Source organism: Hakea prostrata, chromosome 3 (assembly GCF_041222555.1).
Source record: "Hakea prostrata isolate BN-2017 chromosome 3, UWA_Hpros_2, whole genome shotgun sequence".
NCBI classification, from domain to species: Eukaryota; Viridiplantae; Streptophyta; class Magnoliopsida; order Proteales; family Proteaceae; genus Hakea; species Hakea prostrata.
Window position 1 is genome coordinate 52,565,271 of NC_142602.1, and position 22,587 is coordinate 52,587,857.

The window sequence follows — 22,587 nt, forward strand, 5'->3', positions numbered from 1 at the left end:
CAGAGTTCATGATGAGATTTTGTGCATAAATACTATCTAAAAAATTGGGGAACTTTCTAGCTGCTGTCTCGCAAGAAGTTTAAATTGTTACAGGTTAGATTGCGTTTTAGCTAGGTCTTGTACTCTGGTGTCGTCCTTCTTTGGTGTTGGGTGGTGCTTTTCGTTTCTGGCACTACCGCCTTTATGAGCTAAGCTTCCCTTCTAGGGGATGTCTGATATGGGGAAGCCGTCATGTAACGATTGCTACTGCGAGCCGATGTACAGGGCAAGTTGTAAGGATTGTGCATATACTTGTTCTGTGTAGGAATTATTAATCCCCTCAGCTACAGTGACTGTTACCAATTTTTTTAAATCCTTCTGATCCCTGAAACAAAATCCCAACTTACCGATGTCTTACATTTATTGCAAATCTTTCTTTTACACAAGGACGGACTGGCAAGAAGTTTAACTTGTTACAAGTTAGATTGCAGTTTTTAACTTGGTGTTTATTATTTGATGCTTTAGGTTGTAACCAAAATCATGATTTTAATCTTTAATAAACTGCTGTTTTACCCAAAAAAACGAAAAGAAAGAGAGTAAAAAGACCCGAGATTGTCAAATTGCCAAATGTACCCCTGGTCCCAGCATGACCAGTGGTTAGATTCTAGCGCGTGTCCAAACGCTACGAGTGGTGCACAAAATACCCGGCGCCTATGTGCGTAGTATACTGGAAGCGTATTTTAACTTCTTATGTATCACTAGAAGCGAAGTGAATTGAAAATCAAAGCGAACTGTATCAGTAAATATTTTTATTTTTGTTGTCTTAATTAATAAACAAATGCAACGGGATAAATACTTCTCACCTGTGCTTCGACAAAATCTCAGAATCCAATAAAAATTCTCTTGACTCAGTTTTCAGAGCGAGTTTTCTTCTGCAGCTTTAATGGTGGGAATGTAGCGGTGAAGCCGGACAAGTGAGGGAGGACTGAAGCTTGGAAAAGTTAGGGTTTTTTTAATCGTTTGGGAACGAAATGCCGTTAACGAGGTACCAGATAAGGAATGAGTATGGTTTAGCGGATCCGGAGCTTTACAGAGCTGCAGATAAAGATGATCCTGAAGCTCTGCTTGAAGGTGTCGCACTGGCAGGTCTTGTCGGTTTGTTGCGTCAGTTGGGAGACCTTTCTGAGTGAGTCTTTATTTTCAGACATTTCCTTCTTTAGTAACATTTTGTTTAGTTCTGTCACTTCTGTGGCTGTGGTTTTATTACTTAGAACGGAACTTTGGAAGATTTGGGATTGAGTTGGGGTTTTTTCTTTATGAATCGTTGAGTTGCAGACTAGAACTAAAATTTGGTTTCGTATTTCCTAGCTCTAGATTTCTATCTACCGGGAAGTAGGGATATTTGGTCTGGAATCTTAGATCTGTAGAATTAGGGAAAGTAGTAAAATAGTTAGCTTGAGTGGTCCTTGTCCAGTTCGTGTTTCTGCGGCTTGTATGTCGATGTTTCAAGGACAGTTGGTAGAAGTCGAAGTTAGAATTGGGGTTCTCTCTGATTGGATATTGTAATATCCATGTTTTGAAAAAATCACCTATGGTCAAATATCTGATCTGCTATTTTAATTTATACTCTCAGTTGGGAAGGGTTGGAACTTTGTGTAAAATATAACTCATTCTTTTTGTATTTTTCTTTTGAATTGAGATGCCTTTTGATGAAATTTGTTATTTAACCAAGGATGAGGTTGTACGCTGTTGATAATTTGTTTTTGTTTTTTCATTTCTTCCTTCGTCATATTTTTTTTCTGGGTGGGGTTTTTGTTGGGGAGGGGAGGGAAACTTCATTGACAATCAAAGAGAGTGAGTAGAGAGGAAAATTTTGGTTTTACCTCCATGTTGCCCCTTTGTCATTAGATTGAATTTTAGATTTGAAAATTTGAGATGATCGTCTTATTGTTATTTTCATTTGCAATCATGCTCTTTATACTTCGAATAGTTTATTATACGCTTAAGGTAAAGGAACAGTTTTTGTGCTAGTTCTTTCTAGAGTAGATTTGTGTTGTGCATTCTTGGTGGACTTATATTTTAAATACATCTTTGTGACATTTTATGACTATCCGAACATTCAAAAATATGTCAATTTCTCTGGAATGTGTAGAAACAATGTCTTATATGATTCATTCCACCTGATTCTTGTGTACAAGAAACTTAAGGTTTTTGAGTTTCCACACTGGGAGATACAGTGAAAAGTTGTCTCAATCAGGTTAATGCATTTTGCTTGAAGTAGAATGTGGTAGTTTGGATGTCAATAGTCACCCAGTTGGGCTATTTACATTTAGATCTTTAACTCTCATCATCCCTAATCTACTAATCCGTGTAACCACTCCCTATGTGTGTGAATTATCAAGAAATGGGCAGTGCCAGCTATGGATGCATACTCCTGGACTCTGGTTAGATCCTTAGAGAAATTCTTTTTTATTTATCTATTTATTTTAACCCAAAAATTTTATGGGGACCTGGTCAGTCCCCTAAGATTTTATTAATAAAAATCAAAAGGAAACATCAAAAGTGGGTTTTTTTGGGAGGGAGGGGGCAGGGAACATAATTCATGTTACCCCAACCTTGAAGAACTAAGAGAACTGACTCCAACCAATATAAGATTATTCTGTGTTGTGAACAACTTGGGGCCGGTGGGGATTGGTTCTGGTATTCTTTCTGAGTCTGACTCTGACCTGCAATGTAGACAGAAGGAGCAAGACCTCTTCCAAACCTCTGTTCTGACTTGATTATAAAGCAATAGATATATTTAACCTTTTCCTGTGTATTGGATTTTTGAACAACTGTGTTGAACTTTTCTTTGTTATGATTTATTTCTTCTGTCTTTTTTGCAACAGGTTTGCTGCACAGATATTCCATGACCTGCATGAAGAAGTGATGGCTACTGCATCCAGAGGCCATGGACTGATGCTCCGTGTCCAACAACTCGAGGCAGAAGTTCCATCAATTGAGAAGGCATTTCTCACTCAAACTAGTCATTCGCAATTCCTTCTGAATACAGGTCATTGTGCTTTTCAAGAATTCTTCTATTTGCAACACATGTTTGACATCAGGTTTTATTGATCTATTAGGGAGGTCAAGATAAGGCACTATTGATTCGACAACAAAAGAAACAAATTTTTTTTTATTTTTTTTGGAGAAGTGCTAGAATTGCTGGGAAGAGATTAAGTTAAAAGTAATAAAGGAAAAATAACAATGAAATAGAGGATGAAGAAGAAGAGCCAGAATTGCTTGGAATGGGAGAACTGTTTCTCTAGTTATGTTTATTAACTTGAAAATCCATATAATATTACATAAACCCCCCCCCCCCCCCCCCCACTAACATAAGAATGCCTAGAGAGGTTAGGAAAAACTAATTTTACAAAGTCCCTAAATTTTGTACAGGCCTAAGGTTGTCAACTGACTTGGTTCTGGTTGTTTGGTTTGGTTCCATGGATGATGTGATCTGTCAGTTCTAGAATTGAAACCAAACCAGAACCCGCTTGGTATGGTTTAAGTTACGGCTCCAATTGGGTCTAAATTAGGTTATTACAGCTTAGTTTCTATTTGATTTACCAAATGGTTCTCTTGTTTGTCTTTAAATTCCCAGTAGGCTGAAAGTCACTCAGATGCCCATCTTGTATTTTGGGCCTTCTATTTGTAGTTGCATTTTTGTACAAGATAAGATATTAACATAAATAATTTTTTCTGCTTGGCTGTCTATTGTTGGCTTGTTAGTGCCTTGTGTTCCAAGAAACTCCATTTGCATAATGAAAATGGTCACAAGGAAATAATAGACTTAAAAAGGGAAAACAAAAAATTCAATTAGGGTTTCGATTAAGTAGGTTATTCGGTTCAGTTCTGGTTCAAACCTGAAAGTCAACCTAGAGGGAGGGGGGTGAATAGGTGAAGACTAGTGAATCATGCTTGTCTTTGCTATGAAAAATTAAAACATTAAGAGACAAAACATAGGGATTCTATAGTGGTTCGATTCAATTGAATCTTGGTCCGCTCCCTTCAAGTCATCTATAAAAATATCATTAATCTGTCCACTTTTAGTATGGAGGGAGGGGACACAACACCCTCTTACACAATCTTTGTATATGCAAGAGCACCTTACAACATCATTGATTTTGGGCAAGAGTACCCAATTACAAGTAATGAAATAAATGAAAATAAATTTCCAAACACTTACAAGACCTTAAGGGTGGCCTTCTTCAATAATAGGGAATGAATCTCTAAAGGGATTTGAATATTAGTGAGGCTATAAGGCTATAATGATGGCGCGATAATGAGGATTTTTTCCCTCCATGAATATGTGCTTTGGAGTGTCATAATGACCTCTATCTATAGCCAAAAAATTGTGTCAAAATGGGTCCAACAGATATAAAATGGTCAAAATTTGAACTTACGGTCGACCCTAGGTATCCCTGGTCGACTAGCTCAATCTAGCCATTAGAATGCCAGCTTCATGGTCGATTGATGGTCGGCCGTGACCATCGACCGTGGGGCCTGTTGGTATGACAGTTGACCAGTGGTCTTCACATGATGTACTGTGAGCTCTCTGGAATGTTGGCAGTCGACCAGGCTTATTTAGCTCACAGTCGATCAACACACAAACTGTGGGCTCTTCTAGGGCTTTCTAGAAAGAATTTGACGATATAGATACTCTTAAAGACTGACCCAATAGTCCCTTTTGCCCAGATGATTAGTTTCATAAAATCCTTAGCTTGAACAATGCATGCAATTACTTGTGCCACTTTCCTAATCTATATCCATGGTCTTCAAGAGGATCTTTCTGTCATTCTTGAGCCTTGAACTTGTACTTGCTCATGGGGACGTCCATTGTTGGCATTCCACACCTTGAGTCCTTAAAATCCATCTTTTCACAATGCTTGAATTGCTTCCATGCAATGTACGCTCTTTGCTTGGGTGTTTGGCTTCAAGGTTATTAAAGCGGCAAAGCGACTGGGGCTCCGTCTTGGCGTTTAGGCGACTAAGCGGTTTAGTCAATATTTTTAATATAACTACTTTTTAAAACAAATATTTTTTATAATAAACTAAAGTACTAAACAAACATTCAACAATCACATTCATAAAAATAAAAATATAAAACATTCAAGAATCACAATTATGAAAAATTATCCAAAAAAAGATTAAAAACATAACTTCATCTCATCAAGCATCATAAGATTCATAACAATAATTATGTAGTATGTACTATATCTGTAGTCAATGTGAAAAATGAAAATGAAAGTAGTAATTTTACATTCTTACTTACCTCTATGATAGTGTGACTCCAAATAAGTGTCTTGTACTCTTGTGCATATATCAGTAATCAGAATTGATGTATCCATTTTCCCCTTTTTTAACCAAACAGTGTCGACATGACAAATTAATAGATCTCATTATTCCGATTTCCAAGTCATTGTTTATTCAATGATTCATTGATTATCAATGTTGAATATGGCTCATGCTTCACATTCTGTTGTCGACAGGCACTTTGGGCCTCGGAGTTCATTTGCAAATTGGGCCTCGATTCCAAAATGGCTCACATATTTAAATTTATATACGACATTGTAGAATAAATTATGATTAAAAAAAAGAAAAAATAATATGTTCAAATTACAAAATGTAAAAAAAAGCGGTTATTTTAGCATCTAGGCTACAATATGGCCCAAAAGGCGGCAAGAAATCAGCCCGTTAGTTTAGTGGCAACAATTTAAGCGGTTCAAAAACTGCTTTGCCGCCTAGGCACCGCCTAGGCGGATGCTCTAATAACCATGTTTGGCTTTGTATATTGACAATTGATATGTCTATCTTAAAAGCACAAGTGGATCATTAGTTCTTAACTATATGTGTTTGTGATCATCAAAACATTTCAAGGGTAGTTGGGTCATTTCCCTAACAATCTCCCCAAGGGTGGTTGGGTCATTTCCTGACAAAGCCAAAGGATCTTGAATCAAAACTTATCTAAATGGAGTTGAGTTTAAAATCCATGTGTTAAAAACAAATTTATTTGGTTCATCTAGGTTTCTTTTTGTTTTGACATCCTTATGCAGGCCCATTTTGCTTCAGTGGGTTCTAAACTGGAGAAGAGGTAATACCTTTGGTGAAAATTCCAGTCAATTGGCCTCTTATCTGCATGATTTTCACAAAAGGAAGCAAATGTAGCCAGAATAAAGTTTTCTTTAATCAAAGGCCGATCATCTTATTGGGCTTTGTACGGTAGTGTTGCACCGGATTGTGAGCATACTAATAGCAGCCTTGTTGTCGTAAATTGTAAGACAATCACAAACAAGGTCTAAAGTATTGGTATTGGGTATTGTATCAGTTGGGTTCTTTTAAGTGAGGTACACTACCATATTGCATTGGAGATATGTATTAAAGACTACAAATACACTTGATGTAGTTTTTGGATCAAAATAATATATAACAACCATCATGCATAAACACTTAACTAGAGAATAATATATGACCAAGTGCATTAAATTGATATTGTCATAAGAGAGAAGGTTTCTTACATGTTGCGCTAGTTTATGGCCATGAACAGTATTGGATGATGTTGTAGCACTACGTGATTTGTTTCTTTGTCCAGAAATGTGAAAAACCAAGATAAGATACAAGATTTTAGAGATTGAGAGTTTTCCTTCATTTTTCTGTACAAACACAAGTCGTATCGAGTCAGTGAGTGAAAGTGGATTTTTTATACTGCATTGATGATATTGGTATGTATGGAGATTTGTTGAGCCATATAAAATAATATGTATTGATACATTTCAATAAAAGTTAATGCACCTTGGCACGTAACTATTGACAAATATTAATGCATCCATAGAATTTGGCATATCTGTGTATTGGCTGATACATTTTGATACCTTCCAAGACGTATTCTTTCATTTAAAAAGAGACGTGTTTGTCTAACCGACACCAATACATATCAGTTTATATAATACTGTATGATATGTATCGGTCCTTAACTCCCTGACCAAATGGAGCCCTAGGCATCGAACCCCAATTTTTGAACTAACCTTTTCAACCATAGAAGCTTGCAGGCTCTAATATCCATCGTTGCACTTTATCTTGCTACAATAAACTCTTTTTTCCTGGCTTCTCTATTCAGACACTTTCCCTTCAATTGAGGGAAACTTGAAGCCTATAGGCCTTTGCATATACACTTCCTTTTCCAAGTAACCCTAGAAGAATTTATTCTTCATTTCTGGCTAGTATGGTAGCCATCTTCAATTGGCTGCCAACAGTTAGGTCTCTGATTGAATATGTTTTGGGGGAAAATGTCTGACTGTTGACTATTATTCTACCCGTCTGGCCTTATATACCTTGATCATGCCATCTGATTGGTACTTGGATTGAGTAGAATCATCTGCATCCAACAGGGGGATCCCTTTGGTGGATCAACAAGCTCCTAAACAGTTCTTTCCAACAGCCATTATTTCCTCTCTTAACGATTCATACCACTTTGGGTCAGACATGACCATAGTGACGTTCTTGGGAATAAGAGTTGATGAAAAAGCAACACCTGATGGAGAGACAAGATGCTGGTGAACTCAAATCAACTTCGATCACATATTAAACTAATGTAGGAAAAAAACCAGATGGATGGAAAAAGAGGCAAAGAAAGAGGACAGATGAGGACACAAAGAGAAAAATGTGCAAGAAACATGTAGGAATTCAACTAGAAGCCGATAACCAGGATCTGCAATGAATTGGGTAGTTAGGCTAGGTCAAAACAGAGGATTTCAGACAAATTGGATTAGGTGAAGCTGATGAAGGGGAGTCCTCCAATGAAGGTTACATTAAGTTTAGTGGATGAAAGTATGCTGGAATGAGTCCGCAGCAACATTAGGAGTAGGGTTACTGATGTAGAATCAAAGGCTGAACAGAGGAATGATAAGAAACCTGACAATGGAACTAGGACCGAATTGACCAGGACTGAACGTGGCCAGTTCAAACCATCTCAATGTGCCGAGCTGGTCTTCTAAAAGGGCCAAAACAGGCAGAAACACTGTCCAAGTGAACAATGTCAGCCCCATAATTTGACTTAAGTGGGAAATCTAGAAGATTTGTGGGCCCAAGATCACATTACATGGGGGTTTATTCTCCAGAGGTTTAGATGCTTATGCTGATTTCTGTTTTGGTTATTTTTGCATGTTGCTGAATTATAATGCCTGGTGGTTCCTAAATCTAGTTTATTTTTTTTAGATTCTATTGTTGCTAGTTACTAGGACAATGGTTTCTATTTCTTGGAAAGCTTTGGCCAAGCTATAAATAGCCCCTTTTATTGCAATATAAGATTAGATTTACTGGATTTGCAAGCGATTCCTTTTGTTTGGTAAGTCAAAATTTTGGATTATAGAAGAGGATATAGTACAGAGTAGGCAATGCCCTAAAACCCAAATGAGGTAGGGGATCCCAACTAAGGAAGGCATTCCTTCCTAACCATAAACCCATTTAGGAATGAGAACCCAATTACAATCTGTAATAGACATGACCCTCCACTCGTGATTTAGATCCTTGAGCTCATCAGTAAACACTGCAAGCTCCCATTGGACATCAGGCAATGGTGCCATTGCTTATAATCCATGTCCAACAGCTGAGATAGCTGCACTTGATAGACCCAATGTTGACCTAGACCATCCCCCTAGCCTCTTTGTTTTTCTTTTGCAAAATCAATCCTTATTAAAACAGAGGAGAATGGAGTCCCTAGGGTTTGGATGTGCAGATTGGTACAAGGCTTTGATCAATTTTCCTAGTGGGTGAGAGGGGAATTCAATCTGGTTATGAGGTTGTTTTGATGGTCAATTAGGAGTGGGTGATGTTTAGGGATTGGGTGTAAAGAAGAACAAAGGGGGATATAGGGTTTTGGTATTATAAAAAGACAGTCTAGGGCGCTGGATGATCCATACTTGCTATTGTTGAAGAACCATAGTCACAAAGTCTACTCATCCCATGTCTCAGACAGATTCTTTGACATATGTGCTTCAGGACATTGGTGAACCATGATATGTTAATCATTTCCAAAATTTCAATTTTTTGTTGACTAGTTGATGAGGGGAACCTGGATATCAGATTGCTTGAATGTAGAATATTAGTGGAGGTGCAAAAGATAACCACCGCAAGGATGCAAGGTGTCAACTGCATCAAAGACAGATTCCTTCAGCCTTGATCAAACACAAGAAAAAAGTGTCCAATACTTGCCCCTCTTGCAATCTTATATAACAGACTGAAAAGATGGACTCCTGTACTAAAAAGGAAGGCCTTACTGAATCGTTAATATATTGGATAACCTACTGACTAGAAAAGTGAAATAACAAAGGGAACAGACTCGAAATAGTACCAGACTTGCTGCATCCTAATCCAACTCCCACTATAACAGTGATCACCAATTTAAATTGAACCTCATAGAACCAGCTCAGTTGAATTAACCCAGAACAACTTTAAACAAACCAAGTAAAGAAACCCGCTCCGCGACCTTGTTACCTGTAGTATAGGCCCATAAAGGGGATCTAGAACATTGAAAACCCATGTGATCAAACGACCAACAACATGTGCATAACCCAACCCAAGACTTATTCTTGATAAAAACAAACTTATTTTAGTGATGAACCTGTAGCTAGAAGAGAATTTATTTTTCTCCCCCGTATGTGCTAACTTGAAAGAATTTGACAGATTGCACATCAACGCCCCATCTAACATAATAATTCCTTGATGTAAAAAACAAAGACTATTTAATGAGGTACCCATAACCCATACTAAATGAGCTCTTAACACATTATAATCTACTGAGTGGCCAATTCAAGTAGGCAGTGAACATTAAGGTTTTAATGGAACCTCAAGATTTCATTATGGGAAAGATTCATTTGACTCTAATTCAACTATGGTAGGAAAATCTGTGAAGCCTACTCCGTTCTTTTCCTCTCTTCTCTGCCCTTTCTTCTTGTGTATATCTTATGGATAAGGAGGAGATTTCATGACAATCAAATATCATGAATTGTTGTTATTTTATTTTTAATGAATGAGTGTAGAAACACAAGCAGAAGTTAGAGCTAACCATTCATGAGGAAAGATGAGAAGAAGAGGGAGGAAATGTGAAGAACATGAAGGAATAGTTAAATAGGGAAAGAATCCAAAGAACAGAAAATGGAAGTGGCTGTAGCAGCTAGCACTACTGCTAGAAAGGTTGCAAGGCAGCCACTGTGACCACCATCCACTGCACTCTTACCACTATAAAGAATATGAAGACGACCTCATATTTTTAAGTAAAAAGGAAAGAATACATTATTTGCCACAATTCCCCATTAAAATTAAAACTAATAGGTAAAATTTGTGTGTTTTGAACCAGACCATAGGGCATGACTTGACCGTCTAGGCATCAAAGTGCTTGACCACTGCCTAGACTTGGCTTTCTACCATGACCTCTATGGGGTTTATACATTGCATGGTTCTACCTGTGCGACCTTCTTGTCCAGAGGAGTAGACTTTTTTATATTTTAGTAATCATGCATACTATAGTGGAAATCTTCATTGCATAAACCCAGTTGACCTTTTTGTTTGAAGGGATTAATTTCAGTTGTATTTTATGAGATACTGTGATTGGAGAAAGAGAAAAGTCCAATTTGGATCTTCATTCCATGGGCACAACTTTCTTGCAGGTGTTGACTGGCATCCTAATATGAGAATGGATGAAAATCTCATCACTCGAGAAGATTTGCCTCGATGTGTTATGGGTTCTTATGAAGAATGTCGAGGTCCGCCGCGGCTATTCTTGCTGGATAAGTAAGTTTACTTGATTTTTGTTGGAGTCAAGCAGTATGAACATATACAATTTTCCCCTTTTTATATAATTCATTCCTCTATTCACATAGGTTTGATGTTGCTGGTGCTGGAGCATGTTTGAAGCGATACTCTGACCCATCATTCTTTAAAATGGAATTTACCTCCTCTGAGACAATGGAAGCAGATATCCAAAGGGAAAAGAAAGCTCGTAAGTTCAAGGTATGGCAGTGAACAGACTTAACTTATGGTCAATAGCATACTGGGCCTTTAGAATGATGTTGGGCTATCCTGTGAATGTTGTTTGATGTATAATATATAATAGTATTATGACTTGATACAGGCATAGAGGATTGCTTGTTCCAGTCATCCCATTGTGATATCGGGAATAAGTTATTCTTCCCTTGTCTCTTTATGTAATGAAGTAATCCTCATGGTTCTTTTCTTGTTCTATGTACTAGGTAGTCAGAAGGGAATCTTGACAACAATGTCATTGCCATAGATACCTTTAATGGTCTAGGGTAACTTGTTTTTCCAATTCGTTTAGCATTGCCTAGTTGACTTCTTAGTCTGTTGCCAATATGAAAGTGAGTTGCAGCTTAGATGTATACGTTTCCAGAGATTGTTTCCTGGTTGCCTCTCCCCATGACTTTAGTTTTAGGAAACTGGTTGGTAATCCACCTACAAGCATGGTACGCCTGTCCAAATCTCCACAAGATCATGATATTAACTTGGTTTTGGTAGATTTTGATCGAAATCATAATGGATAACATAAAAATTAAAATACCTCTGCCTAGATCTCAATATCTCATCGAAATCTCACCACACGTCTCTGTCTGGACTAACTATAAAAAACCCTTCTCACCTCTGTTGGTCTGCTATGAAAGGAAAATCTTGTACAAAGTGAGATTTGTTGGCAAATCTCACATCCAACTGAAGAATGAAGCTCCAACATCTCTCTTGGGAGTTGCATCTCAAGAATACTTTTAGGTAAAAATTACTTCTCAAAAACAAATTTTTTCAAGTTTCATGATCTAACCTTGTTTATTGACTATGAAAGTCTTATGTGTGATACAATGTCCAATGATTGTTGGAGGAGGTGTTTATTTATTTATTTATTGATTTAAATTTGTTTATAATAAGTTTTATATTTTTCTAGCCCAACACTCATTTCAGTACAAGTTACTCTTAAATGGGCAGGACTCGTTAGTTGTCACTACTTAGAAGTTGTGTTTGATTATGAATATGGTGTCAAATTCTTGAATGGTATATGCTTCAATATTTTCTAATTCCTAGTGCTATCTTAAGCTGTTTTACATCTTTTCTAAAATTATATGTGTTCTAAATATTGAGTGGACTACCTCATCTATGGTGTAGACCAACAGCCTAGGGTTCGAAGTCAAATTTTTGCATTGTGCTTTTAAGGGCTAATTGGCTAAATCAAAATTTACTCTTTCCCGAGTATGCTGCTAAAATTACCTGCTAAATAATCCAATATCATGGTATAGACCATGATGAAGGTAAGGAATATCTTACTCCTGCTAGAAGAAGAACCAGCCTGGTTTGGTCCAGCCAGCTGGTGGGTTTAGTCTAGCCCAGTTAGTGTCCTTTGTTTTAGGCAGCAATTTATTTGAAGTTGTCATAAGTAGTTCAAATCTGTCTCACCTGTGTGTGTTTGCGGTTTCCTTTGAGAATTATATCTCCTATTTGAGTCATGGTGCTATTTGCAAGTAGAATTTACATTCCTAGTGCGGTTGGGAATCTTTATTGGCTTTTCTATGGAAACACAGCTTGTATGGACCTGAGTGCGATTTGATTAATAGAGTTCTTCTTGCCTTATTCTATGGAGCTGCTGTGAGATTCTGTTTAGGGTGGGAGATCCTTGGAAACAGTGAAATTGGTCCAAGTTATTGGCGTAGAAGCCATTAGTGAACAATCTTTTTCTTACACTTTGTTTTCAGCAAGTAACATACTATTTCTAGATTCCTTATCAGTCTTCTGACCTGTGTTTGGTTCCTTGATTTGAGTTGAATATACTTCTTCAACAAACTGATACTCGACATGTTCTATTAAGGTTGATCCATCTGAGGAATCACAGATAACTCGTGGAAACTCTGTTTCTTTGCTTATTTTCTGTACGATTTGAGTCCTTAACTGTGATAGATCTGACCATCAAACATAGGTTAGCTTTTGAAGTTCAAGGTCGCTCGAAATGAATGTGCTGGGTTTAGTGCCCTGCGATACAGCTTGAACCTCTATCTTTGGAAGGCTTAGCTCTTCAGCCAGCTGAGAAGAAATATCAGGTTCCGTACCCTTCATGTTTGGACTGTCTGGTCATACAGATCTGTGTTCAGATGCTGGTAAACTGTATCTGTCCCGGGATGCAGTCTTTACAATGTCCCAAGTTCCGACAACTCTAGATTAGTAGTTGTTTCTATTTTTTATTTGATCTACTGATATGATTTTACAAGATTTTTCCTAAATTTGCTGATCCGCTTTCAGATTGCTTTTAGATTCCAAACGGAATGAAAGCAGGAGATTGATTAGCTATAGTTGCTGCATACAAATCTCGTGATTCCAGACTGAAGATTAATTTATCTTGGATCTAACAATTGGAACAAAGTTATATTTTGGGGATTGAGACATCTGAGACTGACCTCCAACCTTGATTTGGAGTCTGATCTGAGTCTCTAATTTTCTGCAATTGAAGTTCTCTGATAAGCCCCTTATCACCTTGTTACAGCAGACACAGCATATAGCTCTCAATCAAATGCAAACAATGGAGCTGTAGAACGTATAAGAAATAGAGCAGCAGGAGATAGGTAGACAGTTGTGCATTTACTTCATATTCTGATGAACAGATACAGAGCATAGAAGTAACACGATTGCTTAGCAGCTTCTGTTAACATAAAAAACGTAACTACAGCAATGGAAAATGCAGACCCTAACAACTCACCTGAGAGCTAAGTTATCCCCTGCAAGGCTTCCTTGCTTCACTTACAGACTGCATGCATAAATCCCCCTTTCCCTCTCTGCTCTTATGTAACCAAAACCCTCCTAACTAACTGCTATTCCTTATCCAATACTTTCTTGCCACCTGGACCACCTTCTCTGCCCCTTGTCATATGCAAAAGGGTACGGCTGCTGCCCAATCTCCTATTGCCACCTATCCCTCCCTACTGAGTTTATCTCCCAAGTGTTTAGCTGAGGTTGATCTGCTATTGCAGCTAAGAGTAATACTGATCCTGTGTTGCTCCTTCTCTTCTTGTGCCTGTACACTCGAGCTATTAGGGGCTTATCACTCTCCTATTCTTGAAATTTAAGTTTCAGATTTGAATATTCTTTTGTTGTGATTAACCAATCCATGGATCTCTTATGTATTATGGGGATCTCAAAGGGGCAAAAGGGTTTTGCCCAGCAGTTGCAGGGGGCACCACCATGATGGGCTGACAGTGAGAGGAGAGTTGGTAAGGCAAACTAGAAGATGTTGATGTCTTCTACGATGGCGATTTTTGGGCTGACGTAGGCTTGGTGAGCTAGAGCGGTTGTAGGGGAAGTGCTAAGGAGGAGGAACAGGTTGGGAGGAGATGATAGTGGCTGAGGGATTGAAGGTAAAGGTGGAACAGGGGAGAGAATAGAGAGTTTGCGAAGGGGATCGTTGGATCAATTACCGGATGGGTGACCAAAAACCTTACAAGAGGCGTAGTGGGGAGGCATCCTGTCATAACGAACAGGGTGGGTGAAGGAGAAGCCTTCATCATCGATGACCAAGATGGAACTTGGCAGAGGGGAATCAGTGAGGCTCCTACACAGATTCTGGAGTAAGACAAGTGGTCGTTTGGTTTTTCCATTGGAGTAGAGTGGAATATCAAGCACTGGACCTGCCCTGTTCCGGCTATCAGCAAACCAGAAGTGCAAGGGGTTTCCAACCCATGGGAAAGGGAGCAGAGGTCTAGACATATCAAATGAAGGTAGCAGTCCCATTGCCTAGAAATATTTGGCTTTCAAGTTCCTACCAACATTCCATGGACCATCTTCAAGTGCTTGTCATCTGTCACCAACACCAAAGAACTTGAAGATGAAGTCATCGTTACTGAAAAGAGATGTTTGAAAGCTGCAGAAGCATTATTTGGTGAGATAAGCCTTGAAAATCGGGAAAATTTGGAAAGCTCCCGTGATGCCCTAGCAGGCAATTGTTTCTTCTGGGTGCTTCCTGGACCAGATAGATTTCGTGATGGGCTACATTTAAGCCACTTACTGTGGTAGGGGAACATAATGCAGGGGATAGCCATCTCTAAGAGAAGGATGCTGGTGGGAAAATAGGTCTGACCAGGAGTGGAGGAGGGGGCCAGAGTGATGGTGACACTACCCCAGGTCGGCGGACATTAGAGGCTCCCTTTTGTCATCTATTGGGTTAGCTTTCTTGCCCTCTGTAGCCCTGACATATGTTCCTTAAAGAGTTGATTGCCCATTGCTGTGTTTTAGGTTACAGCCTGACCTAAGAGGGGGGCATCATCACTTTGCTATATGGTGTCATATTAAAGAAACTGGCCGTCTGCACATAGGTACAATGTGGTCTCGCCTTCTCAATGTTATCCAAATTTTTTTATTTTCTTATTAGTGGATATAATTGATGAACGTGGTGCTTCGTATCTAATTCTTTATTCATGATTTAAAAGTTCTGTTTTTGTATCTCTATTAATCATTAATGCGAAACCCATGCAAAGGCAATAGTTGTCTTACTACTGATGAAAATTGTGCAATATGTTGCACACACATTAGCTAATTATCCGTAGTATTTTTAATGGGAATTTAAAAATTCAATCTCCTTGCAGAAGAAAGGATCACGCTGGAGGAATGGAGAGAATCTAGATTTTAATCCTACATCACATTCTAAGTGAGTTTTGAATTCCTTTCACGATCATGGAGTTACATATTCTTGTTGTTAAATTGCAAGATCCTTGAAGTTTGGAATGTTAATTGATGACTCAGATCACATTTCACTAATGCAGATTGCATCAGTTACTTTCAGAGGAGCGTAATTCGGATAATAATTCCCTTGTGCAGCGTGTGAAACTGAAGAAGAGACAGTTGAGTGGATTTCCTTCTGACTCAACCATAGGGAAAAGCTACATGGAGAGATTTGTAGAGACCAATTCACCAGAGAGAAGGATTTCTTGCGAAAATTCCTTAGTTCTCCCACAGCTGAATACAGAATCCAGTAATATGTGTGAAAATGGTCTTGAAATACATGAAATCAGCACTGGTAGTCCTGCTTCTAAATTAATGTGGAGAGAAAGAGGTTCACATTCATCTGATGAGAGACAGGAAGCAGGATTAGATCAATCCATGTATAACTTGCATGAGGATGTTGGCAAGGAAGGCATTATAGAGAAGTTGCATGAGCCAGTATGTGATATTGAGGTAGGTAAACATCCTTCCAGCCTTTATAAATTGGAGGATCAAAAGGAATTAATGATTGATGTTGAAAACCATAAAGAAGCTAGTGATGATGGATACCGATCTGATGATATCACCAGTGAGGTGGACAGCTACTTGGATGCCCTTCCCACCATGGAGTCTGAAATGGAGACGGACACTGATAGAAGACTGAATAATGATCAAGGCTTCTCCAACATCAATAAACTTGGGTTGGATTCTGACACAAAAGAAGAACAGCAGAAACATCAAGATCGATTTTCAGACTCCCACTCCAGTGGAAATTCCATTGAATCAGATAACATGCTGAAAAATGGAAGATATAGTCCTGGTCATGATGTTGTATCTGAAGTTGCTACATCTGCTGGAACATGCCCAACTGAAATGATGACTGAATCATCCAGGAAGCCCTCTGCAAATGATTATACCTTGGTCTCTGAGTCTTTGGAGTATGTTGATCCCAGTGGCTCTTGCATTGAAATATCAGAGATTGCAAGTTCTGGTTCTGAAGTTGTAGAAGCATCACCTGATTCCTGTGTTACTGATTCAACTTCTACTGCCTCTTATCATTTAATTCGAGGAGCTGACTTGAATGAGTTTCAGTTACAGGGGTCAGAATCTGTTGCAAACGGAGGTCCATCTTCAAATACAGAGGAAGATACTGAAAATCTGGTGAATGATGTACCTTGCACAACTAATTTATCTGATTTTGCTTCCAAGATGAAAGATGGTACTCTTGCTGAAGAATTTGAGAAAAACCGACTGGTGGAAGTAATTGATGATGTAACTCATGAACTGTCTTCTGATGCTTCACTGCATCAATCTGACGTCTCAGGCCTTGTGGTTCCAACAAATTACAATACTGAAGATGCTCGTACTGATAATATTAAAAGAAACAATGATCTACAACATTCAGTTACTTTGGCCACAGAAAAGCATCTTTCTGGCTTGGAACGGCTGGATGTTGAAGTCTGTTCAATTAATAAGCTACCTGAATGTTTACAAGCTGCTGCGAATACTGATGATCTGGATGATATGATATCTGATAGATCTTTGGTAACAGAAATCCCAGAGTATGTGGCATCAGAAGAGGTTCCACCTCAAATGTATTTTGAAGTAGGTAGTGGGGGTTCTTGGGTGAAATCATTGTACAATGATCTGGAACTGTCACTTAATACGCCTGATGGTGGGATTGTTGATGAGCCTACACTTGACGTAGTCCAATCAAACTCTGGTGGTTCAGTGGGAAAGGGTTCTTCGTCTGGTGAATTTCCTACTATTAATTTTACAGCTGACTCTCGAAAGGCTGCATCAATGGCTAATAATAGTTTGCAAATGGATGGTTTCACCGGCATTAATCACCCAGAGGCAGTTGCAGATAGTGTTATGTGTCAGAAGCCTATTGGTTCTTCAAATTACGTAAAACAAGAAGGAGAATGCCCTCCAGGCAGCAGGAACGGGGATGGTTTACAAAGTGAGATTTATACACAGTTGGACAATATGGAATCTTTGGGAGTGAATGCGGAGGCTGATGATGGAGATGCTTCTGTTTCTAAGCATCTGATTGGTTCCCCAGCTAGAAATCACTTAGAGCTGGAAGATAAATGTCCTGCTAACAATGGAAATGTTGACGATATAGAAAATGAAGTTAACCCAGTGTTGGACAATTTGATTACTGAGACAGCTCATGCAGAGGCTGATGCTTCAGATACTGCTGACTATCCAAATCAGATTGGTTCTTCATCAAAGATTATGATTAAGATGAAGTTGCATGAAGAATGTCTTAATTATGCAGGTTCAGAACAGTGTAAACTGGACACGGCTGGGACTCCCAATCCAGAGTTTATCAACAGGGAAGACGCTCAAAATGAAACAAATCAACCAGCAGCTGCTTCCCTAAACTTGGATGCTCAAGTATATAGCTCAGAGTCCCATGGTCCTGCCAGTTCTGAATTCCCATATGACGTCCATGTTTTGGTTCCAGTTAGACATCCCGAAGGTCATTTGCATCCCATGGATATCGCTGAGGTTCCTAAATCTTCAGAAGAAATGGATGAACAATTTCAATTTGCCCACCAAATCCAGCCTTCTGAGAGTGCAGAAGATCCCAATTGTGATTCATTATCCAACCTACAGCTAAGGACTTCTTCAGAACAAGCCCCCATATTAGAATCTCGTCAACTTATTGTGGAGTCTTTGGATGGAGAAAGAGACAGTCATCTACTATCCAATCTTCTGGATGATGAAACAGAATCACTAAAGGGCAGGGATCAGAATTGCTACCAGAGTTTTTCATCCAAAACTTCTTGGTTTGAGGAAACAGAACGTATTAAACACAGAGATCCAGATGGCTCTTCTTATGGTGCTACTGAGTTTTCTTGCATTGGCCCTTACAAGCAATCTCTAGATTTTCTGTCGGTGCCGACCAGCCATAATATGTTGACCTTTAAGCAGACTATAGAACCCTTCACTACGAGCTTTCCTAGCTCTGGCATGTTGTCTGGAGCAGACCATGAACAGTCATCAAAGCGACAGACATTGCAAGAAGCGAATGTTGCTCATGCTGATTTGGAAGCACCACCGCTGCCACCTCTACCTCCTCTCCAATGGAGGGTTGGAAAGTTCCAACATAGCTCAGTTACAGCAGAGGGAGAAAAAGTGCAAACCAGTCCAAACCCATTCTCACCTCAAGGTTTCACACCATTAGGAGGGGACAATGTACAGCCTGTGAACCCATTTTTACTACAGAATTCCAGAGGTGGGAGGCCTGGACATGGTTCCAAGGCATCATGGGAAGACATGCTTCACCTTGACTTGAAACCATTATCATCCCAATTGCCTGCTGTGGTAGGTGATGCAAATGATATGGAGGGTTCACAAACTTCAGAGGTGCAAGATAGCCAGCTTCTAAACCCATTCTTGCCATTGCCTGCTACTGGGGATGAGGAGCATGGACCTGATTTGCTTCCTTTAGTGGAAGAAAAAGTGCAGCCTAGTTTGAATTCAGTTTCTGCTGCACCAGCTACTGAAGAAGTAAGATTCCCTGATGATGCTTTACAGGAGTCCTGTGATCTTCAAAATCTGCAGGAACCAGAATCAAATATGAAAGATGGGACTCTAAAAGATGAGGAGCCTCTAAAATCGTCTGCAGCACCAATCATTAAAAAGGTGCAATCTCTGAACTCTTTTGTGCCACTGTTCATAAAAGAGGAGGAATGTCTGAACTCAGTTGCATCATCAACTGTGAAAGAGGAGGAATCTCTGGATTCATTTGCACCACCAATCACAAAAGAGGAATCTCTGAACTCATTTGCACCAGCAACCATAAAAGAGAAGGAATCTCAGGATTCATCTGTACCGCCAACAGTAAAAGGGTGGGAATCTCTGAACTCATTTACATCAATCATAAAAGAGGAGGAATCTCTGAACTCAATTATACCAGCGACTGCAGAAGAGAAGGAACCTTTGAACTCAATTGCACCACCAATCTTAGAAGAGGAGGAATCCCTGAATTCATTTGCACCATCAACAGTAAAGGAACTGAACTCATCTGCACCACCAACAGTAAAAGAGGAGGAATCTTTGAACTCATTTGCAACACCAACTGTAAAAGAGGAGCCTCTGAATTCAACTACACCTCCAATAATAAAAGAGGAGGTACCTCTAAACTCATCTGCACTGCCGATAATAGAAGAGGACGAAGCTGTAAACTCAATTGCACCAGCAATCATAGAAGAGAAAAAATCTCTGAAGTCATTTACTTCAAATATAAAGCATGAGGAATCTGCAGATAGTTCATTTACATTGGAAGGAGAAATGCCTTCAAATGCATCTACATTGTTCCCAAGTACAGAAGTTGGGGTTCCAAATGGCAAACCTCCTAAGAAGCAACCGCGACCTAGAGATCCTCTAATTGAAGCTGTTGCCTCTCATGACAGAAGCACGGTAATTACTTCTTCACATTCACCCTCATTTACTTTTTAACTTAATGCAGTGTCTGCTAGAGAATACAACTATTGTATATTTACTATTTAATTATGGTGCAGTTGAGAAAGGTGACAGAGCGGGCTCGTCCTCAGATTGAACATAAGATGGATGAGAGGGTTTCAATGCTGGAACAGATAAGAGCAAAGGTTAGAGTGGAGAAAGTTTGCACACTTTGGTTGTACTAATACTTCAAAATCTCCTTCCTTATGCACCCTAGTTGAACTTTCATTTTGGTTTGCAGTCCTTCAACCTGAAACCTGCGGCAAGACCAGTGCTCACAATGCGACCTAGCATTCAGGGTCCTAGAACAAACTTGAAGGTTGCTGCTATTTTGGAGAAAGCAAATGCCATTCGCCAGGTTGGCTTCTGATGATAAATGATATATATTCTTAGTGAATTTACCGAAGATTTCTTCTAAATCTTCTGAATGTTTTGCTCTGAAAATATCAAATCCAGGCAACAGCTGGGAGTGATGAAGATGATGATAGATGGAGTGACTGTTGATTACCCTGCACTCAGGCTCTACAGGAATACCAATATTGCCTCCAGCAGCAAGCAACCTGCATTCTGGTGCTAGTCACTCCAAATTAACTTGTTCAAAGAAGCAAGAAGATTTCAGTTACTTCCAATCCCTGTATAATATTCTGCCCCCATCCCCCCCAGCATCTCCCAAAAAAAGAAAGAGGAGAAGAGGAGAAAAACCTCCTTTTTCTATTGGAAGATGTATTGTCATGTTTGTGTATATCTATCCAGAGGAAGAAAGTAGGAATGCAAACAGAGAAAGAATCCCTCAGGCTTGTGGGGTTGATTGCTGGATATGTGCGTGACTTTGGGGCAGGGTGCCCCAGCGTGTAAGTGGTGTATCATTTTCCCATACAAATATAGATATGTAGAGAGAGAGAGAGAGAGAGGAGATTCAACTGTAGAAAATGGTAGGAGATTTAGTTGTTTTGCTGTGGAAAAATAAGTTATTATATATATGATTCTATGAGTCATCTGTTCATGTGGTTTTATATCAAGTTGCCCAGAGCATGGCGGTACCCTTTGAGATCTTAAGGTTTGACTTGGTTGATCATGGGTTAAGTCTCAGCATCAAATCTGATTATTTTGCCAACCCTATCAGAAATGGTAACTCATCTCCCAATACTTGAAAGGCATGATGTATTCAATATAGTATATATATATAAATTGCACGTGCAACGTCGCTTGTTGTGCTTTATGCGCTAAACAGATCGTGCTATAATAATAAAATAAATAAAAGAAATTTGGTTGAAATAGTATATTCAAATAAAAATTGATATTGAAATGAAAAGAAAAAAAAAAATCTTAGTATTTAATACATATGAAGATTAATTAAATTTATCATATCTAATTGTTCTCTATTTTGATTTTTTTACATTTTACGTTTTTATATTCGTCTAAATCAACTACTTGCTTCAGCTTATCATATTCATGTTTTACTAGATTTGTAATAATGACCTTGGATCTTATGTTATGTTGTATCTATTTCTATTATCGAATTTGAAGTAGAATAATGACCATCTTTTTCATTTGATGATCCCAAAATCATTTACAGCAGGATTAAACGACTAATACATGTTTAAATAACTTTACATTTAATTGAAGTGTAAAGACTCAAAAAATCAACATGTGAGTGTGCAGATAACCAATGCTTAACCAATGCTTGCTGAACAAATAGAAAACTCATCATGGTGTTGGAGAAGAGATCTAGAAACTTCAACAACTAAAATATATATGGCATCCAACCCATAGCTTAGGCCCAAATAAAGGAATATCTTAAAGTTGGTTTTACAAAAAAATGGACTTTTGATCATCTTAGCAGATAGGCATCTTTTCCAAATTGTTCCCTAGGCATATTGAAGATATAATGGGCATTCTTTAAACGTTAAAGGGATTTTGACATACATTGAGAAATATTTTCCTATAAAACACAGGAATGAAATGCATCATTTCTTAATTGCCCTAAGCACTTGAGTAAACATTCAAATATATGGCTATTAGTCAAGTTTGGTACTAATTCATCTTACTGTGACTGAGATTTCAACGATTCGCCAATACTATTCCATTCTCACAGGTAGAAGTTATGTTAACCTGTCCAAGCCAAAACAAAAACATTAAAATTCAGAAAATTCTCTATGGAATAATACCAATTAAAAATATAGAACACTTTGTCAATAAGATTTTAGAAGGGTCTACGAGAGTTAGATAGAAGCAAGAACTTTACTAAGAAACTGTAGTTTATCATTAAAAAAATTAAAATACAGGAGTATTAAATATTCTACTTGTAATATAATTTTGGAGGAAAGAAGAACAATAAATGAGAGATGTACACAAAAAACC

General features: G+C 38.5%; 1 protein-coding gene across 1 annotated transcript; it reads left to right on the forward strand.

Annotated features, from left to right (window-relative positions):
* The first annotated feature begins 840 nt into the window (after positions 1-840).
* LOC149022462 (uncharacterized) lies at positions 841-21,476 on the forward strand. The gene is made up of 9 exons (XM_089150548.1): positions 841-1,165; positions 2,868-3,031; positions 10,680-10,803; positions 10,893-11,022; positions 15,636-15,697; positions 15,813-20,184; positions 20,286-20,372; positions 20,468-20,584; positions 20,683-21,476. The coding sequence occupies exons 1-9, from the start codon at positions 1,011-1,013 to the stop codon at positions 20,728-20,730; spliced, it is 5,259 nt and encodes a 1,752-aa protein (XP_089006674.1). The 5' UTR covers positions 841-1,010; the 3' UTR covers positions 20,731-21,476.
* Positions 21,477-22,587: the final 1,111 nt, after the last annotated feature.

Coding starts and splice junctions, on each gene's coding strand:
- LOC149022462 (XM_089150548.1), top strand. CDS start 1,011: ATGCCGTTAACGAGGTACCAGATAAGGAATGAGTATGGTTTAGCGGAT. Junction 3,032..10,679: donor GCAATTCCTTCTGAATACAG/GTCATTGTGCTT, acceptor ACTTTCTTGCAG/GTGTTGACTGGCATCCTAAT. Junction 20,185..20,285: donor CCTCTCATGACAGAAGCACG/GTAATTACTTCT, acceptor ATTATGGTGCAG/TTGAGAAAGGTGACAGAGCG.